This window comes from Lichenostomus cassidix, chromosome 2, assembly GCF_008360975.1.
Source record: "Lichenostomus cassidix isolate B80296 chromosome 2, HeHo_3.0, whole genome shotgun sequence".
NCBI classification, from domain to species: Eukaryota; Metazoa; Chordata; class Aves; order Passeriformes; family Meliphagidae; genus Lichenostomus; species Lichenostomus cassidix.
Window position 1 is genome coordinate 129702838 of NC_139482.1, and position 23998 is coordinate 129726835.

Here is a 23998-nt window from a genome sequence, read left to right on the forward strand (position 1 = left end):
CTATGGAAATAATTTTTTATGGTCTTCTAAGCAGAAACATACACAAATTCCTGTCCAGTCAGTCTGTCACAGTAACATTTTCTCTGTAGTGGATGAAAAGATAGCTTTTTAGTCCATTCACCAGTGGTCAATTCACCATCTTCCCCACCATGCTGTATAAATGGAGAAAAGGACAGTAAATTCTATTATTTATTGCATTATTAGACCAAAAGATAATTCAAGGTTTTAGTTCATTGTCCAGAACTGCAGGCAGCTCTTCAGGTCCGATGGAGTGTGTAATACAGAACAGGGCTAAACTGAGCTACACTGAAAGTTGGGGCTTCTTTTTCTCCACACCATAATAGGGATAATGTGCAAATTCACATGAAATTTCTTTGGGCTTCAGCTTGTCTTACTAAAGAATCAAGACTTCACACACCCCATGTGTGCATAAATGTGAGTACAATGTGTCCTGCCAGAACTTCTCTTGGATTTGGTCCAGTTTAAGTTAGAGTGCAGGAAGGTTATGGTATCAAAACCATGACATTCTTGCACACAAAGTAAATAGCTGGGCAGGAGGTAACAGATAATGTAATATGAGTTCAGTTCTAGTGACCTATCAGAGGATCCCCATGAGAGATGAGATACACTGCTCCCAAACAAAAATGGGATTTTATGGGTTACATGAACTCCAGCTGAAAGGGTTTAATCCTCAGATGTTGAATTCATTGTCCATTTCCATGTATAATCCTTAGGAATTCACATCACAGCATTTCTATAATTCATTTTTTAGTAGTCATCTGTGACACAGAAACCCCATTAAAAAGCTGGCTTCTTCAGTTGCTGTGTTTTGGGAACTGCTTACTCCTGACAGTTTTTTCCAATATTCTTTGCATTTTTTCCTTTCTCACAGATATTAGGAGCATCCACTTACTCAAATTCTCTCCTGGTTGTGTATCTGAAACTCTAACATACCAGGTTTTTATTAATAATTTTTAGTTACTTAGGAGTAGAAACAAAATACTTTCAGGGAATATTGACATGGAACATCATAAATTTAAGGCTAAAACCAGCAAACAGGAATGTAAACTTTGACAATACCAGAAATATAAGTAGATCTTTTGCTGAATTTTTAAAATTTTTTTTTTATTTCTGTTACAATGCATTACAGGCTTCACAAATCCTACACATGCTAAGACACAAATCCAACTTTTCTCATACGTGCCTGATGCTTTTATTTCTGATTGAACAATGTAGCTTTCCTTCGTTGTACACTCATCCATTCATCAAATTGGAGAAAGCAATGAGGAATGTGTAGTCACCCAACTGTGGCACTTGTGCTTGTAAGTACATGAAGTTTTCTAAAACAATTACTAACAACCATTAATTTAGGTGTTAGCTTGCCTGTACTTCTTTAGGAAAACCTCTGGTTGGTAAAAACAATCCAGTCTTGATATGTTCGCAAAGGCCACATGAAATCTATATACAGCCAGATAAAATCTTGGCAAGGCAGCAGAGGAAATAATAACTAGTCAACAAGTTCCAAACAAATTCCAAATTCTGTGCTTTCAAAATAGGGCATTCCTCACCACTACCCTACTGGCCAATGAGCAGCTAGGGACACCATGGACAGTTTCAAAAATTTTTGCTAGTAAGTCTGCACACTGGTGCTTGGAATGTGCAAGATGGAAGACTTGGCTACTGCTAAGGGTAGAATAGAAAGAGGCAGCAACAGGAGCAGAACGTGGGAGGACAACATTCATGTACCTCTTTTAAACAGCACAGAAACAGGGTTCACTGCTGCAATACTGGTTGGTTTATGTGCCCTTTTTCCTCTGCTGTGGTCAGGAGAAAATATAATAGCTCATGTAATCTGCTATATAAGCTGTTAGACAAGCTCTGTTGGAGAACTCTATCACTGAAGTGGATGATTCCTTTGTTTTACTTGTTTTAATGCAAGGACATCTACAGATTAATTTTCCTAAACCAACAGGAATATTGGTTAAATGCCTGCCAAACTATCCAGTTAGACAGAAGACTCCTAACTGCTCCTCTGGAGCTAAGTTACATCCTTAGCAACTGTTCCTTTTAGATGTTCTCTACATAGAGGCTGCTCTCCTTAGATGCTGCTTCTCTAGAGCCAGGTCATATCCTTCCCATTTACCCGTCTCTATTAGCTGTAGAAACTGCAATCAGATACCACAAAAAAGCATTTCTTGCAAAATTCACTGTGGAGATGTTCCAACACTGTCTTAGTTCCCAGCTCTGAGAAATCCAAAACAGCAGCTATAGCTATCTAAAGGGAGGCTTGGCTCTGATAAATCAGGATTAGCGTTCTTTCAGAGAAAGACTCTGGTATTTGTAAATGATGTCTCCACGCCCATGGGTTTGACCCAGAATGGTTCTGCAGTGTGGCCAGTTTTTCAGCTGAATAGCTCAGCAGGGTGTGGAATACAGATCTGTGACCTTCTGCCTGCAGCCTGTGTCTACCTCCAGCAGAAGAGGATACTGTAGCAATGGGAGTGAAAGCCTTATTGTCACCCAGCCAGCAGATACAAAGTTATTTCAAAGGAAAAAGGCAGTTCTACAACTATACTAGACAATGAGCTACAACAGTAGTTTATTTGAGTGAAGAACCTTAGTGAAATTTAATGCAGTAAATTACTTCTTTTTCACTCAGAGAAATTAGCTCTATCCTAGCTAAAACCAGGACACAGATTATTCAAACTTTTCAGACAGGAGAGCTTTTGGGAAGTAATGAAATGTTTGTCCTTTGTAGCCAGAGCTGGACTTAACTAATTAGTCTAAGTGGAGGACACAGGGTCACTTGGAAAGCTGAATAAACAGCAAGGAGATGAATCAGGCCTGCAGCAGGGCTGGCTACTTGGCTTACATGAGAAGCTTTGCTAGCCAGCAGAGACAAAAGAGCTGTGAAGCTACTCTGAGGGAGGGAGCTGCAGCACTGCGGAGCCTCTGCAGGCATTTCAGAGGACTTCTGTTTGCTCCTTCAGGTCAACATGACCAGCAATAGTAGGGATGAGCCACATGCAGCTCTGTAGCCCAGAACGTGGGCTGTGTTACATTACCTATATGCATCCTGCTAATAACTCTTAACAGGCTGCTGTTTCACATAAACTTTCCCTAACTGTGAAAATACTTCTGGTTTTTCACTGAGTTGATATTTTTGTTTAGATTCCTTTTTTTTTTTCATGTAATATTGAAACTGTTTCCCCCTCCAAAGCTCCCAATTTCAGGACCCTTCATGACAGCAGAAGCAAACATGAAATCAGAGGTCCAACATTAGTAAACTTTTTGCGTCAAATTCTCTGATCACCTTCAGTGCCAGGATGGTGTTCTTCAAAATATGAATACCATCCAGATAAGGTGATATATGTTCTGCTTTATGGATGGCAGATAATTCAGACTTCGTTCTGTGCCAGAGGCAAGCACAAAACAAGCATCCTGTGTCTTATGGAGAAAAAGTGTCTGGATAGGCAAGTACTTTTATAGTTTTATTTTGTGTATCATCAGTACACCAGTTTAAGGTCAACAGATAAAAAATAAACTAGTTGGGCACTCTGTGAGATTGATACTACTTATATGAATGTGGTCATTCTTGGCACTATCAGACACATTCACCTGGGGCAGCCAGGGCAATGAAAGTGAAGGAACAAAGGCAAGAGCTGGCAATTAGTTAAAAATATTTATCTTTTGGGAATTTGTAAAGTCTTCTGCCCATCAAATCATTAGAAAAATGGAATGAGGTTTTTTTTTCATTGCATTAGAGCAGAGGATGAAATTAGCTTTATCAATTGGACAGAACAGCTTAAATTTCCTGCTATTGTGTGATCCTGCTGCTTTGCTTCTCATTAAAAAAAGCAGCTAAAGAAGTTCAAAAGGCTCTTTAAAAAACAAGCTATTTGATCCACTAGTTTGAGGATTTTTCTTAAAAAATATTGAACTTGGCTTATTTTTTAATGCAAATGTTTTCCTCTTAAATATACATAGATATTTAGTCAAGGTGTCTGTAGCCATACGTTCATCTAGAACTGACTGGTTTCTGTTTCAAATGTATATTTCCTTCGTGGTTTTTTCTCTTGTGGATTGACGGGGAGGGGGAAAAGCCCAAAGCACAACATAATACATTCTTACCTTTTGGTTACTTTTTACTCTCTGCAATTCAATTTTTCAGCCTGGATTAAAAGTCCTGACATAGTAATTTGGACAAATAAGGTTCAAATAAAGGTAATGTAGCTTTACACTGAACAGACACTGTAAACACTCCAGTGGCCTAGAAAAGTAAACCCCCAGTAAAAAAGGGAAGATCAGAAAAACTCTGTCAACTATTGCACTCACTCCCATTAGCACCAAGCAACACACCACACATGGTTCCTTAGTTGCCCCTGTACAGGTGTAGAGCAGCAACATTTAGATGTGAGCTGCCTTATTTGTGGCCCTTGTACAAGAGGCTGTACAGGCAGCACAGTCCCAGTTGAGCTGGGACCAGTTCATTTTACATGATCAGCCTGAGGATGAGCTGCAAAAAGGGGTGTCCAAGAAAAGGAGGGAGGTGGATGTTTGAGGAAATACAGCTTTGTGTCAGGGGTTCTGAGACCAGATAGAGTCACAAGCTGGGAAAGTTTCAAAATGTGATCCCTGATCATATTTGTGAAGTCTACATGCACCCAACATACCATGTCTTTTCTGGCCATGAGCTAGGTCCATACTTAGCTCACATTCCTTCTGCTACTTCCTTTTTCAGTTATAAATTCCCTCTGTGGCAATGCTTTTCTGAAATGCAGACAGATTAGAATGTCTATATTTCCTTTGCCTAAAAAAAGAAAAACAGGTTGTATGAGCACAACGCAGTGCTGAGAAACTAATTCTGTATTTATCACCTGTTCATGTTTTGAAACATCTGCAATTTTTTTTTTCTTCAAATTTTGTACTGAAGTCTTTAGTATCATTTAGATCAGAATAGAAGCTGAGATGGCATTTGGACAAATGATGATGGTCTAAAGTATTTATTGCTTTTCAATTTGGTATACCTGTGCTGGGATGGAAATTGTCTCCTCCCCTTGATGTGAATGGGTTTTTGGGTTTTAAGGTTCATGTCTCCCTTGTTTGTAGTTGCTGCAGCTCTTGCTTATTATCCTGCCTTTGTCTGTGTTGACTGTAATAAAATGTTTGTAGATAGCAAAGTTTTTAGCATTGCATAGACAAACAGAAGCAAGACAGATTTCTCAAGGACCTAGATAAAATTTTTTAGTTTGTATTGCAAACAAAAAAAATTGAAATCTTAGTAAAAAGTAGTTTGAAATAGATAAATTAAAATTGTTGTTAATGCAATAAAAAGTCTATGCTTTTGCCAGTGGAGGAATTCAGCTTCTTATTTATTAGCATGCAAGGTTTGAAATACTTATAAACAAGATCATCATGTTGTTGTACTTTTACGTGTCTTTATTAGTCTACAGAGAAATCAAACCATAATTTTTAAATCACTTAAAACATTTGTATCTGACAGCCTTATGATTAGACATGTAGAATGTATGTGTAATACTAAGTCATAGGGTTTATAAACCACACTGTACTGTAATTAATCAAGCAGAGTTTGCAATGCATATGCAAATTTGAGTCTATTGATGGAAGCACCAGTATACAATTATACTTCTTAATTGTATAATTAGAAGAGACACCCTTTCCTGGGTCCAGTGCTTACTGAAATGAATTTGCCTCCATTGACTCCTGAAGTGCCAGATCAGCAGGTGTTCAGTATCTTAAAAAAAGCAGAATGCAAGTTCCTGCTAGTTACAGTGTGTTTTTTTCAATTCCTACAATATCTTGAAAGTAAAACTTTATCAATCTTTCCTTTCTCTACTATTCTTCCTAAATTAAGACAAGTATTTTTTTTTCCTGAGATGTCTATTGTGGTTCAAACTACTGTCATGTAAACCAGGTATGTTACAGTTGGTCAGTAATGCTCTGACCAACTGTTAGTGGTACAGTTTGTCAATTACCTTGATTCTCTGTTTTTATCACTTAAAAATCACTTAAAAGATGAGGATATAGGGTTTGGGGCTAAACCTTATCTGTTTTCCTGAAGAATTAAGTGGATAATTTGCTCTATCTCATCATCCCTTTAAAAACATCATCCTTTTGCTACATCCGCAAGTTCTACTTTATATGCACACTTCACCTTTTTTCTTTGCTGTTTTGAGCATTTCTTCCTATAGCTAGCCACCTGCTTGACACCTCCATGATTCTAATTTGTACACAATACATTATATTATCTCTAAAAAGAAATTAAGAGACTGATATTTTGAAAACCCATACTGTTTTCTTACTTGAATCCTTTACATTCAGCTGACATTTTCCATAATTCCTAGAATGTGCTGCTGGTTAAAAACAAATTCAGTAAAGACTCAAACACAGATGTAATGAAAAGTGCTTATTTCTCATTGGTGGTAAAAAGAACTGTCCTGAGTGTTTTTGATAGACCAATACATGAATTGCATTGTTCTGTTCACAGTTCACTGTTTGTGAGCTTTGTTACACACATACAACCAGAGGAACTGAAACAGATCAAAGGGTTTGAAGGAGTATGAATCTGTAAAGAGCTTGCACTTCTCTACCACACTTCTGTGATCATCTTACTGTGTTTCATTTCCAGATGTTTGGGGATTAGAATCTTGACTGGCTTTTTCTTGACTTAATTCTAAGAATTATTTCACATTCTTAGGGCAAATGAAAAAGGCAAGTAACTCCCTGGTGTGCATGGCTGGACATACAGGCTCAGGCCCCTTTTTTTTTTTTTTTTGCTGTCTCTGTACCACTGCAAACTTCCATCTTTCTGGTTGCCATGGATAGCAGCTGAGATCAACTACAGTGGCTCAGAGAAATGGACAGAAGGTAAGATTTTGATTGTTCAGGCCCAGATATTGCAATTCACAAAGTTCTTTCTACTGAAATTATCTTGGAAACCCCATTTGAATGTTTAAAATATTTTGGAAGAAGAAAATCAGAACTCTTGCAGCCGGTACCTGAAAAACAAGCATTTGCCTTATACATAGGTTACATCTTTCCTTAATTTTGCTCAGAACTGTGTGGCAGCTTATGATTACTGTCCAGACTAGATAAGGTTTACTGTGAAAAAAAACTGATATATGATATCAGAGGCAGGACTCAACGAAGTTGATAAAATACATACTGAATTCATCTGCAGACAGCACTCACCTACTTAAGCTGAAAAATTGTCCTGGGATTGCCACTCTGCCAAGTATATTTATAGGCTTCACTTCTGCTGTAACTTTGAACACGTGATCAGTAAAATTGCACTTTCAGCATTTGCCTTGGTAGTTTAATCCCTGTCATGCTTAAATTCAACTCTCCTTTCCTTCAGCATCCAAAACAGTGTTTTCTTACTCAGTTCTGGGACAAAATTGAGATCGCATACTCAAGAAGCTCAACTTAGGTCTTACAATATGATCCAGAAAACATGCAAATTGCTGCCTCTAAATCAGTCCTTGCACGATGAAAAATGTTCTAAACATAGTAATGTCTTTCAATTTTCACGTATGTCTGGGTCTTAAGTGAAATAACAAGATTCTTCATTAATATTATGTAATGTCTGTTTGTGCTCAATATAGGCACCCAAATACCATCTGAACTACAACTTTGGCAGAATTTAGGCAGTAATGGCTCTTGACCTAATGGTGTTCATACAGAACTATATAGATCAAAGACTAAAAAAAGAAAATTACATAACATTTAAAATTTGATGTTTCAGTTGCCCAGTAACCAAAGGGTAGCCAGTCCAGTCAGATCCCTGGGTGCTTTTGTGGCAACATTTGCAGAAGAAATACCTGCCTGATCTGTCATTGAGTCTGAGTCTGTGGCTCCCGACTTGAGATTTACTTTGATTTCCTCTTTAGTGATGATATTATTAAATTTAAAAGGAAAGAGATTGTCTTACAGCACATATCAAGAAGAGTCTGGTACTTAAATTCATAAGCACATATTTAAAAGTTAATACAAAAAGTATAATTAATGAAAGTTGCCTGGCTTTGGATGTCCCAGATGAAATATGTTAAAAGGCTACTAGGATAGTATATTAAAATATATTTATTATATACATTACACATATTAATATGCAGAATATATGTATATCTATATATGTATATGTACCAAAACTTTGGTGTTGATTAAATGTGGTATACTGAAAGCATCTTTTCTTTTGGCTGTGGTGCAGCTGTGACACTGACCCCCAGTTAAATCTGAGACGCATAAACCATCTTGAGGAGATAATAGGAGGCACCAAACCCTGCACTGAACTTAGACTTAAAAGAGATTACTCACAATCTCCTAATTAAGCATATGTTCAGAGGTTTTGGTGGTTTCTCAAAAAAAATCATAACCTTAAAAAATATGACTCCTGAAAGTTTGGCCCTGCAACATCTATGTTTGTGGCAGTCACCCCAGTAACATGATGCTTCATGAAGCTCATAAAAAAATGTAAATGTTAATGCCTTTGTTGCCAATCCTATTCTAACATACAGAAGACAAGAAGTCTGGTTCTTGCTGCCAGGGCTTTGCAGAGGACCTTGGGAGACAAGACTGGTGGCAGGTCTGTCCAGCTCTCTGCAAGCCCTTGTGCTGCTTACCCTGTGTTTGCTCTCAGGCACACTTGCAGGACAGAAGCTCCAAGCCTCTGTGCAAACAGCACTTAGCAATAGCCAAGACACACCTGCACATCAGACTGTCCTGCAAAAGACATTAGGAGCCACTTCTGCATTTTGTGAGGAGTAGATTTCTGCTGGTTTGTGCTGAGTGTGATGTAAGAGCACACAGGGGAACTCAGGCGGCCAAACAGCTGCAGGAGCTTGTGCATGAGCTAGGCACCAGCCTGCTCAGCCTTGTCCAAAGTGATGTCTTTCTCCATATCAGATCCCCCTGGGGCCAAGGCAGGAGGTGAATGCCAAGCTCCACAGATTGGAGAAAACTTGGTCTGCAATGCAGAACTGCAGGTAGCAAGGGAGCAGTGAAACAGAGCAAGTTGAAGGTTGGGCAACCATTGAATACATTGTCTAGGCATCAGTTTTGGAATTAAATATACAAGTTCTTTTTTGAGTCTTCAATATACAAAAGGATAAAGAATTACTCCAAATTGATTAATTTCTGAATTAATTTATGGAGTGCCTTACAACAGCAGTCCTTTATTACCCAAAAAATTGCAAAGGAGAAAAAAAATCCCTTACAAAATATTATCACCTATGAAGGACAAAGATGTAGATAAACCAGCCTGTTTCTAGTCTGGTTTTTCTATCTGCAGGTTTCTATTACTACGTACAGTTATATTTCTGTTGGCTGCATTGAAGACACCCTTTTTTTAAATTTTGTCCCTTATATACCTACTTATATTGTGTCCTTAAGTCACCTCCTAAATCTGAGTTATTAAAGGCATTGCATTTCCTGAGTTTTTCACTTGATGGCATATTTTCTGGTTCTCTAATGGTTCTTTCAGTTCTTTGCTATCCCATTCCAAGGCTTTTTAGACATTCTGCTTGAATTATTCAGAGCATTAAGGTGTAGCCAAAATAGAATATGCTTTCTTTAATGTTGTGGATAAAGAATTTAAAGCACTATGGGGTCAAAAATTTATCCTTGTATAGTTTCTCTTGAAACACACTCACTTACTGAGTTTTCTTTGCTCACATATAGCTGAGATTTATCATCTGTTTTGCAATCTATTTCATATGTGCAATGCTGTTGCTGCAGCATTGTAGTTCACTAGTCAAAATATTGTGTTATGTGAGTGCCTAAGAAATGTCTGAGTGTATAATGCTTACACTCAACCCCATATTGGTCCATTTCATAGCCCATTAAAAAGAAAGAAAAAAGGACATTTTGACAAAATCTGCTTCCCTAAACAATGCTGTGTTCTATTACCAGTTTTGTGAGTAATGCACTGCATGACAGTATTATGGAAAAATTTTGGTAGGAAGTGACTTAAAAAAAATCCCCAAGGATGGTGCTTAGCATCTCTAAGTTATAGCCTTATATGATGAATCTTCTGTTTTATCTGAAGTCAGAAAACATGAGAACTCTACAGAACATGAATTTTTTAGTACAGTCACTGGTGGTGGTGGTGGCATTTGCCAATGTTTTGGCTCTGCACCAATCACTATATCTTAAAAGACTGAAGAGGAAGAAAACTTTGAAAAAGAAGTTGTAGTGAAAGGACAAAGGATGAAAGGCTTCTTGAAAATACTACTAGATAGTAGTAGATATGATATTATAGATATAGAATACCTTAATTCAATGTGTACCTAGTATTGTGGGGAAAAAAAGACTTCCTCAGCCCTTCCTGCCCATAAATATCTGGAAAATCCATCCAAAGGTAAGATGCTATTTCACAGAAAGAGGCATAAAAGGAAAACTGCAGTAAAAGAAAAGGTATGAGAAGCCAAAGAAGAACTGTAGTTATATTGGTATGGTTTGTAGCTAAATTAAAACTGGTTAGGTAGTAAAGGATACTTCTAATAATGCCACTGAATCCACCCCAAAAGAAAAGTTTCACACGCAGTAAGATGAAGAAACTCTTTTTGCTTCAAAAGATAGAAAAATCAATTATCTACTTTGTTATCTACAATAAGTACAATTAGAAATGCTAGTTAAAAACTAAAAAAAATTAAAGAACTAGAAGAGAGATGAAATAACATAGTATAATAACAGAATTACTGAATCATCATGGTTGGAAGAGACCCTCAAGATCATGTATTGAGAGAGGATTTATCCACTGCCAAACAGGTGCAGCTGCATATATAAACTGAACACAAAGGTGACCATCAGCAATCAGTGGTGCTGTGGCCACTGAAAATGATCATGAAATCCTTGACCACATAATGAGAAATATTTTCAATAAACAGAAATTATGAGGAGAGGGCTCGCATGTTCATTGTGTTTAGTTCTGCCACACACCCTCTCAGGAACCACATACACAGCAAGAACTTGCTTCCAGAGCAAAACAAGAGTGAAAGCTGAAAAAGAAAATGATTGCTGTCACTAAACACCCTAGCTAGGCAAGCCTTGGAGAATAAAATTTTTTTTTTTAGGTTAAAAGACAACATTGATGTTAAGAAACAAATACAAAATGGCCATAAATACATTTAGACTGGAAATTAGAAGGAAGTGTCTAACTACCAGGAAGGTCTGAAACAGTCCTCTAACATCTGGAGGAAAATCAATTCACTGCTGTTTTACTTAAAGCACCTGCTTTGTTTTTATATTATGTGGTTGCCTGTGATAACTGAAAAGCAGCCTACATCACTGGGAGATTCTTCCAGACTGAGAGCAATCCTTCCAGGCACTAAGAGAAGACAGGAAAGGACTCAAACCCTCAGGTATGTAGTTAGCAATCTTCAAGAAGCTTAATAATTGCCTGCTTGGTTTTTTGTTTGTTTGTTTATTTGGTTTTTTTGGGGGTGCTTGTTTGTTTATTTTTTCCCCCCAGATTTTTGATTCTTTGTAAATCAAAGCATGGCTTTATAGAAGCCTCCAGCTTTTTCTTACTTTACATCTTCCAAACTTCCTCTACCTGTTGTCTCAAATGTTGGCAGACTGAACAATGTCTCTCCCAAATCAAAAAGAAGGTACACCATAGGAGTGGAGGACAGAAGCTCATAATCTGAGAAAGGGCAAGCAACAAAGAGACTGAGACTTTGTAAAGTGGGGATTACACAGTACTTCTGGCGTGGTGTTAAATAAATACCAAAGTCAAATAAACTCAAATAAAAAGCCCCCATCCTCTGTGCTGTCTCTTATGAAACAAAGAGATGCTTTGTGGTGACTCACTGCCATCATACCCTATCCTCCAATCTCCCACTGGGATATCGTCCATGTGTTCCACCTGCCAACAGCAGCAGGCTGTGTGGCCTCTGGGAAGATCTAGTGTTGGGGTCACTTATGCATAAGATGGAGCTGAAACCACCAGACTTACTGTGGCCACTCACATGATCTTGTCACTACAACATTTTCTTCTCCCTTTTGTCTTTCTCTGGCAACTCAGCTGATGCCTGAAGCCACAGTACAGTGAAAGTACGGTTTCTGTATTTTAAGATGGCAGAGCATTAATTAGGACCGTGACCGGGGCCTCATCCTATGCTACATTTCAAGGATGAAACAGAATGGGTGAATTGTTCTGCACTTGGCTCTGCTGAGTTTGCTGTAATGTCTATCAGTGCTCAGTTCCATTTTTACTTTTTCCCTTTCTCTAGCTACAGGAAAGGTTCAGGAGCCAGTGCTCAGAATTAAAGATAAGGTGAATCCAACCCCTCTCCTGTCTGAGATTTTCTTGTTATCTATACACTTCCTTTTAGGGATTAGATTTTGTACACCCACATCACAGACAATTAATTGTACCTTACAAAACTTACACAAACTAGCTCTGCTGATTGCCATAGTAACTCACTATCCCAGCAATTCGGAGGGTGCAAACGTCCTCCGTCGGACTCCTCTGGCACCCTGTACTGCAATTGGCATGGCTTGGCGATTTGTCTTTCTTGTTGGACAGTGACACTGAGTCCGGCTCCCCTCTGCCATTTAAATGGCTTTCACTTGTTTTTTTGCCAAGAAACTGAAATCACAATCTCTTGGGAAAAAAGCAGGATTTTTTTCCTTCTTCTTCATACATAATAGCGTAAGTGTTGATATAAACCCCAGACTTAGTTTTTCCACCTGGATTACTGACCGCGCCGCTGCTGTGTCAGCTAAGAAACGACGGTCCCTGCTACTTGGCCAGTTTATTTCACGCTTCCCTCAGCGTTTTCCCCGACGGAGACTCCCAGCGGCTGGCCGCGGTGGCAGACACCGCATGAATCACCAGGGACTGTTTGCCTTGGCCCGCGGAAATCCCTGAATGGGATTTCCATTCCCCGACGTTTCCCCCGAGCGGCTTCCCTGGAAGGCAGGCGGGCCCGGCCCGGGGAGCAGGCGCTGGCCGGGGAAGGACGTGCTGAGCTGCCAGACCAAAACCACACCGCTTTTCTCTAGCAGGGACCCCACGGCCCGCTCCGGGAGAGCCCCTCGGCCGGAGCTCCCCTCGCTGCCCGCCAAGGCACGGCTCTGGCAGGGAGGAGCCAGCAGCGGGGCCGAGGTGCGCGGGGCGGCGGGGCCCGGCCGGGATCATCGCGGCCGGGAGCCCGGAGGGGGCGGCTGCCCGTGTCCCTGAGAGGGGTGAAGGGACGGATCGGGTCCCACGTCCCTCAGGACCAGGCGGGAAGGCGTGGGGCCGACGGCCCGTGTCCCGCAAGAGCCGTCGAGCCCCTGTCTTTCCTCACGGCAGGCGGGAGGGAGCGGGAGAACGGCCCGCGGAGAGCAGCGGGACCGCGTCCCTCACACGGGGCGGGCGGGAAGGAGCGGGACGACAGGTCGTAGCCCTTAGAGCGGCAGGAGGGAAGGAGCAGGACCGCGTCCCTGACGGCAGAGGCGGCTGAGAAGAGAGGAGCCCGGCCATCAGCGGCTCCTCCCGCAGCCTCCCGGGACCGCGTCGGCTCTGGAGGTCTGGGCAGGGCGGCCGGTATCTCCCTAGCGGGACTCGCCGCTTTCCCTCCCCTCGGTACGGCTGAGCCGGGCTCCTGCCGCCGGGGCCGGGGCTGGCGGGAGGCGGCTGCTCCCGGGGGGCGGGCGGGGGAGCGCCGTCCGGGGCCGCGCCGAGGGGAGGAGGCTCCGCGCTCGCTCCCGGCCGCCGCCGCTGCCCGCGCCGAGCGGAGCGCTCCCGCCAGCCCCGCAGGTAAGCCCGGCTCTGCCGCCCGCCCTGCCCCGCCTCGCCTCGCCTCTCCCGCCCGCCAGGCGGGCCCGCGGCGCCCCGCCCGGGGACACCGCACCCCCGCCGCGTCCCGCGGGGCTCGGCATCGCGGGCACCCCGTGTCGCGGCACTGCCGGCGGCCACCCCCGCACCAGGGCCCCGACTCGGCGGAGGGACGGCCCTGCCCCGGGGGCCCCTCCGGGTGGGGGGCGGCAGGGAAGGCCCCGGGGCGGCGGGGGCTGCAGCGCGGGCGGCGGGGGCCCGGCGGGGAGCGGGAGGCCGAGAGGAGGGGCCGCGGCGGCGGCTGGGGCTGGGTTGGATGTTCGCTTGCTGGGTCCCGCTGGAGCTCTTTGCTGCTCGTGGTGCAGCGCGCAGGGAAAGGGTTTCCCTTTCCTTCCGACTGCGTGGGTCTGAGCAAACTCTTCATCTACCCTCTTCCCTGTACATGCCGCAATAACTCATTTAACAGTCTATCTGCTGTAAGGAAAAACCCCCACTATATTGTAAGATCAGTGTAGAATCGGAGCTGAACTTTAGCTGGAAGCACGTGTCAGCGTGTAGCCTGCAGGTGTCTTTCCAGGCTTGCAGCAGGACGGGCTGTGGCTTCTCGCCGTGCCAGGCTACAGCCCCGCAGGGAGCTCTGCCCTGCAGGGCTCACCGCTGGTGATCACCTCTGGCGGCGCTCAGGGCAGGGGCTGCCAGAGCTCCTGAGAGCACTGCGTTTGCTGGAGGTGGAAGGAGTCAGGGGCGGTTAGCTGAATGTAATATACTTACCCTGGAAATCCAACGGAGGTGATGCTCATTGATCTGACAAAAATTATCGTGGCATCTTTAATAACCATGTATTCTGTTTCAGAACACAGTTCTTTCTGTGTCAAACTCGCCTCTATCATTACTAAACTTTAGAATATTGTTGACTGAGAGAGAAGAATGCAACCTGCTGATTTATGTAATACTTCCTAAATGCTTGGATTTGCTTGTGGGACAAAGGGTGAATGATCCTGACTGAGGTCTGAAAAGATGATATGTTGTGTTACATGTTATAGCTGTGCTTCTGTCAGACAGCTGACTACTTCACAAGAAATTAGCAAACTGTATCCCATCAAAAATTGTCCTTAAATCAAGAGCTTAATAAAATACACATATGGCTTTTCCATTAAATCCTACAAAATCTACAAAGTAATTTTAGAGTATTACACTTTTCATGTAGATGTCTCAGCTTTAAGCACAAGATTTTTAAACTTTTCCTCATGCACTGTGTATCACTGTGATTTTCATCAAATTAAATTTGATTTATATCTTCAGAAAATGCAGCACTCAGTTACACAAAGCTCCTGCTAAGATCCTTAATCTTGCACTCAATATTCACACCTAATTACTTTATGTGAATCTTTTCATTGACTTCACTGGGATTTCTCACGAAGAAGGGAGTGCACATTCTACTGCTTATGAGCTGGGACTCAGGGACCCAGCTGTGATGGTAAAAGAAGTTTACTCAGTCCAGGCAAACTAGGGAAAGGCTAATCAGATCTAAATACTCTCTCATTACTTACAAACCATCTCCATAGGAGGGTAAAAGAGTAAGCACTATTTAATTATAATGTGGGTATCATTAACAAGCTCTTTTTATACAGTGTACTTATTGGTAGTGTTTTGATTATGAGCAAAGAGTATTTGGAATGGAGTGGGTTTAATCCCCAAATTATTGGTTTACACCAGTGCTGGTACTGGGGTCAGTGTGACTTTGAAAGTTTCAGAACTGTTGTATTTTTTTCCCCCCAACCTTTCTGTTTGCAGTTAACAGTCTGTTACCGTTTGTGACTACTTCAGAGACAAAACTAAGCAGCCCACATGTGATCATATGTCATATAATATATGCTTTCATTTAAATACCTACTCTGCATGGTAAAAGTGAATTTTCTCAGTTTTCCCATGCTACTCTTCTTGGAACATTGTGGAAACTCTGATGTTTAGATGAGATTCAGTACCAGAAAGTGCAAATGAGTCTTCCTCAAAAGAACTAGATAATGAAAAGGTCTATTGTCCAAGTGGCAACTGAAGAAAATCATAGCATGGAGATTGATGCTGTCATAAAATAAGAATTCCCACTGCTATAGCTTGCTGTCTGACCACTGGAAACTATGCAGAGTAAGCCATACTATGGGTGTACTGTTCCATAGCACCACCATTAACTTCTGTGTGGTGAATTTCTGAAGTTACTGAAATGGTCGTCGGCTTCACCTCTGCGCAGGGGTTGGACCTGATGATTTAGGTCCTTTCTAATCTAATGATTTAGGTCCTTTCTGACCTAAATCATTTTATGATTACATGATTTAGTAGTTATTCATTTTACCACAGTGATATCAGGAAGTCTAGATGTCATTTAGATGGATGACTTAAAATTAATTAACAGATCCTTTAGTCTTCTTCATTAGAGCTGTAGAAAATCAAATTGTATATGTAGTACATATACCCTAAGCCCTTTAGATACCAGAGCCTGTTGTGTAAAAGTCCTACCATGATATTTACACCTGGCAATAAAGTTGAATATTGACCTCTGTTCTTTCTAATATGCTGTATGTTTCAGTGTCTATACTAATCAATTCAGGTGTGTGCTTATCCGCCCTCTGTGCTTAGATAGGCAAGTTGTCATTTCCCCAAACCCAGCACTCTTTGGACAGCTCCCAGATGTGGTTGCCCTCCAGTATCCTGTAGCACCTTCAGCTGTGCTCTGCACATGAGTATCATTCACAGTGTTGGGTTTGTGGGAATATTTGGCTGACTACCAAATGTTTATCACATCCCCTTCTAGGAACTGCTCTATAATGCATTTTGGATCTTCCCTGTACTGTTTCAAAATCTAAGTTAATTTAGTCCACTGTCACATTTGATTTTATTCGTCCAGGATACAACTCTGCTATGGGATTTTGTAGCAGCAGCTGGAATAAATGGGTACTGGTGGAGTTTCAGCTGCAGCCCAATTGGTACGCAAGGCAGTGGAATCTCTCAGTACAGAAAGCACTGGAATAGCCTTTTAGTTGCCAAGGTAGGGTGCTGGAGAGGAGATCCACATGGAAGCATGGGAGACAAAGATGGAAGACTTTGTGACTCTGGTTGTCACCCTGTCCCCACCTCTATGCAGACGTGTCTGGAACAGACAAATTGCTCTCAGGTGCTAGGATCATGCCCTTCTGCAGACACAAAACAACAACGTGTGGCCATGAAGCTTCATGGACCCATGTGAAGAATTTGTCCCAGTCTTCTTGCACTGGAATACACAACTTCTGGGACTAAATCCACTGCAGATTCAGGTTACTCATGCTCTCTGGACACTCATTATTTCAGATTGATGTTGCCAAGTCAACAGTTATTTTTGTTATTGTGGTGGCTTGCTGTGCTACTGTGAAAGCTGTTTATAATTGGTTTGGCTGTCTCAGAATACACCAGAATTACTAATTGACTTTCAGATAATGAGTTTCCCAGATTTATCTGGTAACAGTGAAAGCACATATGGCCAAGGTCAGCCTCTTAAAAAGAGCTAAAAAATGTCTTAACAAGCGAGTATTGCTCTGCTGATTTGCAGGACATGGTGCAGTTTTGAGTAGGTTCATGCATTCACGTGCACCTAGTGTCTGTCTGCCATCAGGGTTGAGCAGCATGTGAGGAATTTACAAACTTACAGCACTTGCCACCTTGTTTCTTCTTGGTAATTTAACTCTATTGGTGAAATGCAATTAACAGTCATGATTTAGAATAGGTCTACCTGTCCTTTGCTGCTAAGCCTGGTGAAGCCCTTCCTATGAGCAAGGAGTCCCAGAAAATCCAGTCCGTCACTTGGTGGAGCAGGATGACAGTAGAGTACTCCTCTGTGATGATGAAGGCAAGATGGTGCTTCTTGCTGATGTGCTAAATATCATCCTCCCAGTTGTGGCTACCTGCCTCCACACAACATCTGCATGGCTAGGGACAGATGTTTTATGATATTGGACTCTGTGGGCCTCTATAGCTGTTTTTCAGAACTGGAAAATGCCTGTGTCAGCAACTGGTCTAGAAAGACAGAGGAAATTACTGACACTCTGTGTCCTGATGCTCATACCACACAGAGTGATTTTAATGAGTAGTGAACTAATAATGCATGTGCTGGCTTGTGGATAGTGAAGTACTTTGGAACATATTGTAACTGATAGTTAAAAGGGATTTACAGTGCCTGCAGTTCTTCTTTTTTTTTTTTTTTGTATTTCTGAGATTATGGTATGGAGGAGGAGGTATTTTGTGGCTTTCATGTTATAAGACCTTGTTTCTTTTTCCAAGTAACTCACTCTGCTTGCTGATTTAGGGACACAGACTCCAATTTTATTGACTTACTTAGATTGCTCGCTGTTCAATTACCTTCAGTAAAAGCTTTTGATTTGATCAGTTTCCTGTTATGTTAAAAATGGATAGATAATAAGGAGTGCTGAAAGAACTTCAGAATGGATTCTCTTCTATGCTCTTATGCTCTTTATAACTTAAAAACGCTGAAGTTAGGTCTGCTGGCAGCTTAATGAAAGTAAATGGCTATCTCTTTTAACTATGACACAAGAAAAGCTGAAGGCAACTTCTGTAGTGCTAATAACTGCTGCCCCTGGAGCTTTTTTGTCTTCCCTTTCCCTCCCATCTATGATGAGAAATTACATAGGGTTCAAGAGAGGGGATACTATTTGCAGATGTTGATGTTCCACATAACTGCTGAGAATTTCCCCTTCTGTGCATTGTGCCAGTTTTGGTGGTAGCTGGAGAAGGTGGAGGGGTAGAGATTTGGGGAGTTTATGTTTCTGATTTAGCCTTGGAAGGAAACTTGTACTGTGGGATGAGGAGGGAGGCCACACAAAGGAGCAGAAGTCATGGGCTGAAACATATAACTACCCTAGTTTTCCAATTTCTTTTTCAGCGTGATCTGCTCAGCAAAGACAGGTACATTTTTAAGGTACTTGAATACGAAAAAGGTGGTCTTCCATGCCAGTGGGAGGGTTTCCTGATTCCCTGTGAAAGAAGTTTTCTTGAAGTGGGGTAAGAGATGGAAGGACACCAACTTCAGCATAAGCCACAGAGCATCTCTTTTCACTTGATTGTATTTTAGAGTTATGAGAGTGAAGAGGACAAATATTAATAACCTGCACCATGCAGTGGAGAAGGTCACTGATTTATCACCACTGACCGCGAATACTCAGCAGTGTCTCTGTCCAAAACAGCCGTCAGTCCATTACAAGGAGACTACCATGGAAAGATATTTGAAAGCATAGACACAGGCTTGTATGGTTTCACTGCTGTCCAGCAAAGGAAATAGAAATTTTAAAGATGAAATCTCAATTTTATTTTTCAGCATTTCTACACTGTAGTTCATGAAAATCCATAACTCTGCATCAAAAAAAATTATTCTGATGCATGGGTATATAACTAAGCAAGCACAGGTAAAATTGCTAAGAAAACACCATGGAAATATTCACCTCTTGACTAGCAGCCAGTTAGGGAGCAAGGACAGCCTGAAAAGAACAGAGAGCCTGTCTGTTTACTTGCCATCTTCTAGGAGAATCTCCTCTTTTATACCAATTTCTAGACAGCTGCAGATATTGCAAGCAGCCCTCACCAGATTGTACCTCTGGGAACAGCAGTTGTCTCTTGTCTCTTAGCAGCTCCTTCACATGTCCAGCATAGCACTGTGCTGCACTGAGTGCTCCAAGGCTGCTGTGAAAGGCCTACTCTTCCTCCTCTCCCCATGGGCAGAGGAGTGGAGCAGTGGAAACTGGTGAATCTGGTGCTCAGCCTGATGGAGCCCCATGGTAGAGCCACACCGCCTCTTCCTGCTTTTTTCTTTTGAGCTGTTCAGGGTGTTTGTCTTGCAGTGACTTGGTCTTGGGTCTGCCCAGGGAAGACCTTGGATCTGCCCAATGGTATAGTGCTGACAGCTGGAATCAAAGTGCCCAAAACATTTTCTCCAGGTAGCCACACAAATACCACTTTGTAAGTTTGATGCTTTGGGAATGTGTTTTCAGCTGGTATAGCAAGGGTTAACCATCAATGGGAATATGCTGAGGGCTGTGGCAGAAGCCAGGCTTAGTCTGCTGGGAAAATGAGATCTTAAATGCCAAATGTGGTGCAGTAAACACCATCCAGCTTCTGGAGTGAAGACAGGAGACCTTGCAGAAGTCCCAGAAGATAAACAGAGAACCATGGGAGGACTGTATGTGGAGCAGCCATGGAACCACAATACAAACTGGGCATGTAAAACTGCAAGCAGCAGTGGACACAAATATGTTCCTGGAACTAGAGCAAAGCACACAAGTCCAGGCTGTCATCACCTCAGGAAAGCAGCGCAGAAGCGTTCAGTGTGGATGAAAGGGTGACAGCAGGCTTGGATCAGTAGCATCAGTGTATGTTATCACATATACAGCCTTTGGCTTTGAGAATTTGGGTTTGGGGGTTTTTGGGTTTTTTCCTCCTCACTGAAAATGGATGAAATTTCACTTACATTTTTATTTTAGATTATATGTATTTTTTTAAGATGAGGCAACGAAAGCTCTTCTCTGTTAAGTATTGCTTTCTTTTGCAACAGTATTTTTAAAACACTGTTTGTGAGGGTAGGAATGTGTTCATAGTAGATTCTTTTAGTAGATTCTTTTAACTTTAAGAGTTGGATCTCTTTTTGGTGAATCTCTACGTAGATTTATTTTCTGATTAGCAGACTGGTAGATATATTGAGATATGAGGATCTGAGGTTTCTGAATCAAAGGTAAATACTTTTGAACATATTGAATATGTTATTCACTGGTTCTGTTTCTTTAGTACCCCAATCTCACTTTTCAAAGGGACTGGTAAAAATTACACTAAATTGAAAATTTACTGCTTTAACTTATTTCAGAATTCAGTGACAGTTAATGAATGATTATGGAGGCATTTCAATTTATGTGGTCAGCTAATTATATAATATTTGCATGCTATGTAAACATTTTCCTAACAGAATTCAAAGACTTCAAATCACAGCAAACAAACCCTTTTCTCCCCTTTTTCTGGAGTTGCTTATGGACAGCTGTGAGTGCACTGAATTTGAAACTGTGACCAAATATCAAAAATTGCTACAAAGATATAAAATATGTTAAGTGTCAAAATGTAAGAGGGTTTAGTCTGGAGTGGGACTGTTCTGAGACAGTGCTTTATCACCACTTCCTTTTGCACTGTGCTGTTACTGGGTCATTTAGCAATGTGTTGTGAAGGCTCTGCCACATTGCCCTTGGTTCTCCTGTAATGTGAACATTACAGGAGGCAGTGTAAAACATCAGGCACAGCTAAACTGTTTACAGTTTAGTGCCATCTTCACAGCTGTTTAGGGTGGGTAGAAAGGAGGGATGAGTTAGGCCTCTGCTAAGTAGGTAAGAGCCAGAAAGCCCTAATGAACATTCTGCTCATGCCTACTTCCTGTAACAGCCTTGCAAGGAGGATATTTCTCTACTTTCCTTAACCCTGAGAGTGTGGCTTCTGTGTTTCCAAAACATCCCTGCTAGAACTGGCATCCTTGATCCTTGAGATCCTTGAGGTCCATTTGCCTCCTGTGCTGAAGGACCAAACCTGAGTGAGAGGAGACCCCCTGGCACAGCCCCGTGTATGTTGATGTTCTGAGGAGTGAAGAGACCACCTGGGATTGGTAATCTCCAGATGCAACAGCTGTTGCCTCCAGCAAAACTTAGTCCAGTTCCAGTGTTGTGTGCTGTTTCCAGTGTTCGTCTGTTTCTGTCTAAAACATTGGGAAAACTCTACCTATAATACCATCCAGATGCCCCAAAATTTAATTTTTGTGGCCCTTTTTATAACCACCAGCTATTTACATGTCTTTCATAGTTCAGATGTTATTTAATCATGATAATCATTACCCATTACTGGGTAATATTAAACATTGAAGCAAGGCTGAGCATTTTGAGTGCAAAGACTCATTTTGGCATATGCACCAGAACATTGTGTTTGAATTTGGGGTTGCTGGGTAGGATACATAAAAGGAAAAATAGATTGGTAGTCGGAAAAATAGATTGATAGTCATAAAAATACATTGATGTGTAATAGTTGTGTGGGACAGACTGAAAAATAATGAACAAAATATCTTTATTAGACAGAAAATGTTTATTCAAAATTTTCCTTTCTGCCAGTGAATAGCTCATGGTGGAAAACAAAATTAGTTATCTCTCAGAACTGAAACATTTTGTTGCCTTCTGTTACATATCTGCTTATCATACTTATCAGGTTTAGGGCCCTGTTAAAATTGTTTTCAACATCTTAATTACTTCACCAAGAATTACTGTTAAAATTTGCAGTGCTTCGGAAGTTCCACTTACTTTCAGTTAGAACAGTTCTTTCTTGTGAAAGTGGGTAGTTTTATCCATCTCTTGCTCTAGGGGAGCTCTTTACTAAATTTCATCATATCACCCACACCAAGATTGAATCTAGTTCCTGTGGGATGCTCTCAAGCACAACAATAAAGTTTTAGGGGAGGGTAGAGGGAATCTCCATCTGAGGAATCCACCAATGGGGAACATAGCCAGAAAATGAGTCTCTAGCACGTCCGTCTTTGCTTTCTGTTTGTGGCAGAGTCAGCCATGGCTTTTCATGATGCATTACCAGGCTCTTAGTCAGGAATCATCTCTTAATGTAGGAATTTTGCTTGTCAATTTGTTCTTCTGTATGATAAAACTCCTCCAGAACCTGTGGCAAGCTCCTTGCCAGTCCTCAGGAGTCTATTCCTGTAAACAAAATTCATCCTGCACTGTTATCTTCATGTCGGCAGCCATGGACTGTCTTCTGAAAAGGAAGCATGAGTTTTCACCAGTTACACATATAGTTGCTGTTTCTGAAATATATATTTGTCTTTCTATTTTAATTTTCCAAGATTTTCTGAAGCAAGAATCCCTCAGACTACAAAAACCATTAAACTTCTGAAAATAATTCAAAGGAGTGCTGAATGGAATAACAAAAATGTATTTGTGTTCTCCTCAAACCTGTTTATGTTGACAGGCTGAGTGAAACTAAGTTCCTTTTCTTGCTTTAAAAATTGCTTTTGATTATTATGCATGGTTGTTGATGTTAACTATGAACTTCAACTAAAAATACTTACAAATGCTACACTGCTACATTATTATGTAGACCTTATTTCTTGGAGTTATAGGTATTATTCCATGCCAGTGTGTCTACATGTTTGTATGTGATGGAAGGGAAGCAATGCTGCTGGGTGACTGATGTGGTTGAAGAGTATCTTTTTATGTAATCGAAGAGTTTATCTCCTTCTCTCCTCTATTGCAGCTTTACATCCTTGTGTGTCCCTTGTTGAAGATGAAGAAAATGATTGCATGTTTCTTTCTGCTCTTTGCACACACTCTGCTTTCCACTGTCATGGCAAAAGATCTCCCTGGAAGACATTTCACCCGAAGAAGGGATGTTAACACACAATCTCTACTAGGTAAGTTACACACAAAATACCCCAAACCACACTACCAAAAGCTATCTCAAATACAAATCAAAAAAGGCATAAGCAGTTGGCCAAACCTTGGCTGAATCAGTTTATAATAAAAAGGAGATTTTCGATTGTCAGCAAGAATGTGATTAAGTTTGTAAAGTTTGTTGATCAGGTAGCAGCTGTTGAAAGAAGTTGTTTGTTTTTGGGGCACTAGATTTATGTTATGTGAGTGGTATGAAATAAATATTTGCTACAGGACTGTTGGCTTGAAAAAAAAGAAACAACTTTATTTTCAGTGTTTAGAGAAAATGTATGCTGGTCCATGGAGGTTCTGTCAAACGTGCCTTTTACCATGCCAGAAAGTTTTAGCTGTGTATATGTGTGTAATGTGCACAAAAATGATTGAATGGAAATCTGTGGCTATTGAAATGAAGCTTGTCATTACATTCTTGATGCTAATCCCTTCATTTTGTCAGATTTATTTATAATGAGTAGCTTATTTTATGAGTAATCTTTTGCAATGAGCTAATTTTTTTCCTCTTTTGCCAAAAATCTGAGGACAGAGTGTATCAGTTTCAGCTTGTGGACTCTCATATTTTAAAACATAAGATTCATCTCTCTCTTGTTGGTCATCACCTGTGCATTGTCAAGCAGTCAACTTTTTCATCTCTGAAGAGTTTGTGACTTAGGTTAAGAGTATTTTGCTAATTGTTTAAAGTAATTGTCAGATTATGAAAACACAG

The 23998-nt window shown here is 41.2% G+C and overlaps 1 protein-coding gene across 4 annotated transcripts in view; it reads left to right on the forward strand.

Moving 5' to 3' along the window:
* The first annotated feature begins 13615 nt into the window (after positions 1-13615).
* The window catches only part of MATN2 (matrilin 2), a 70216-nt gene continuing 59833 nt past the window's right edge, over positions 13616-23998 (forward strand). For 3 of the 4 annotated variants that reach the window (XM_085053271.1, XM_085053268.1, XM_085053270.1), the window contains exons 1-2: positions 13639-13765; positions 23102-23258. In XM_085053271.1, the coding sequence (XP_084909397.1) occupies positions 23132-23258 (127 nt within the window). In that variant the 5' untranslated portion in view covers positions 13639-13765; positions 23102-23131. Of the gene's footprint in view, positions 13766-23101; positions 23259-23998 lie in introns of all 4 variants that reach the window. The other variant, XM_085053272.1, reaches the window with a different exon arrangement.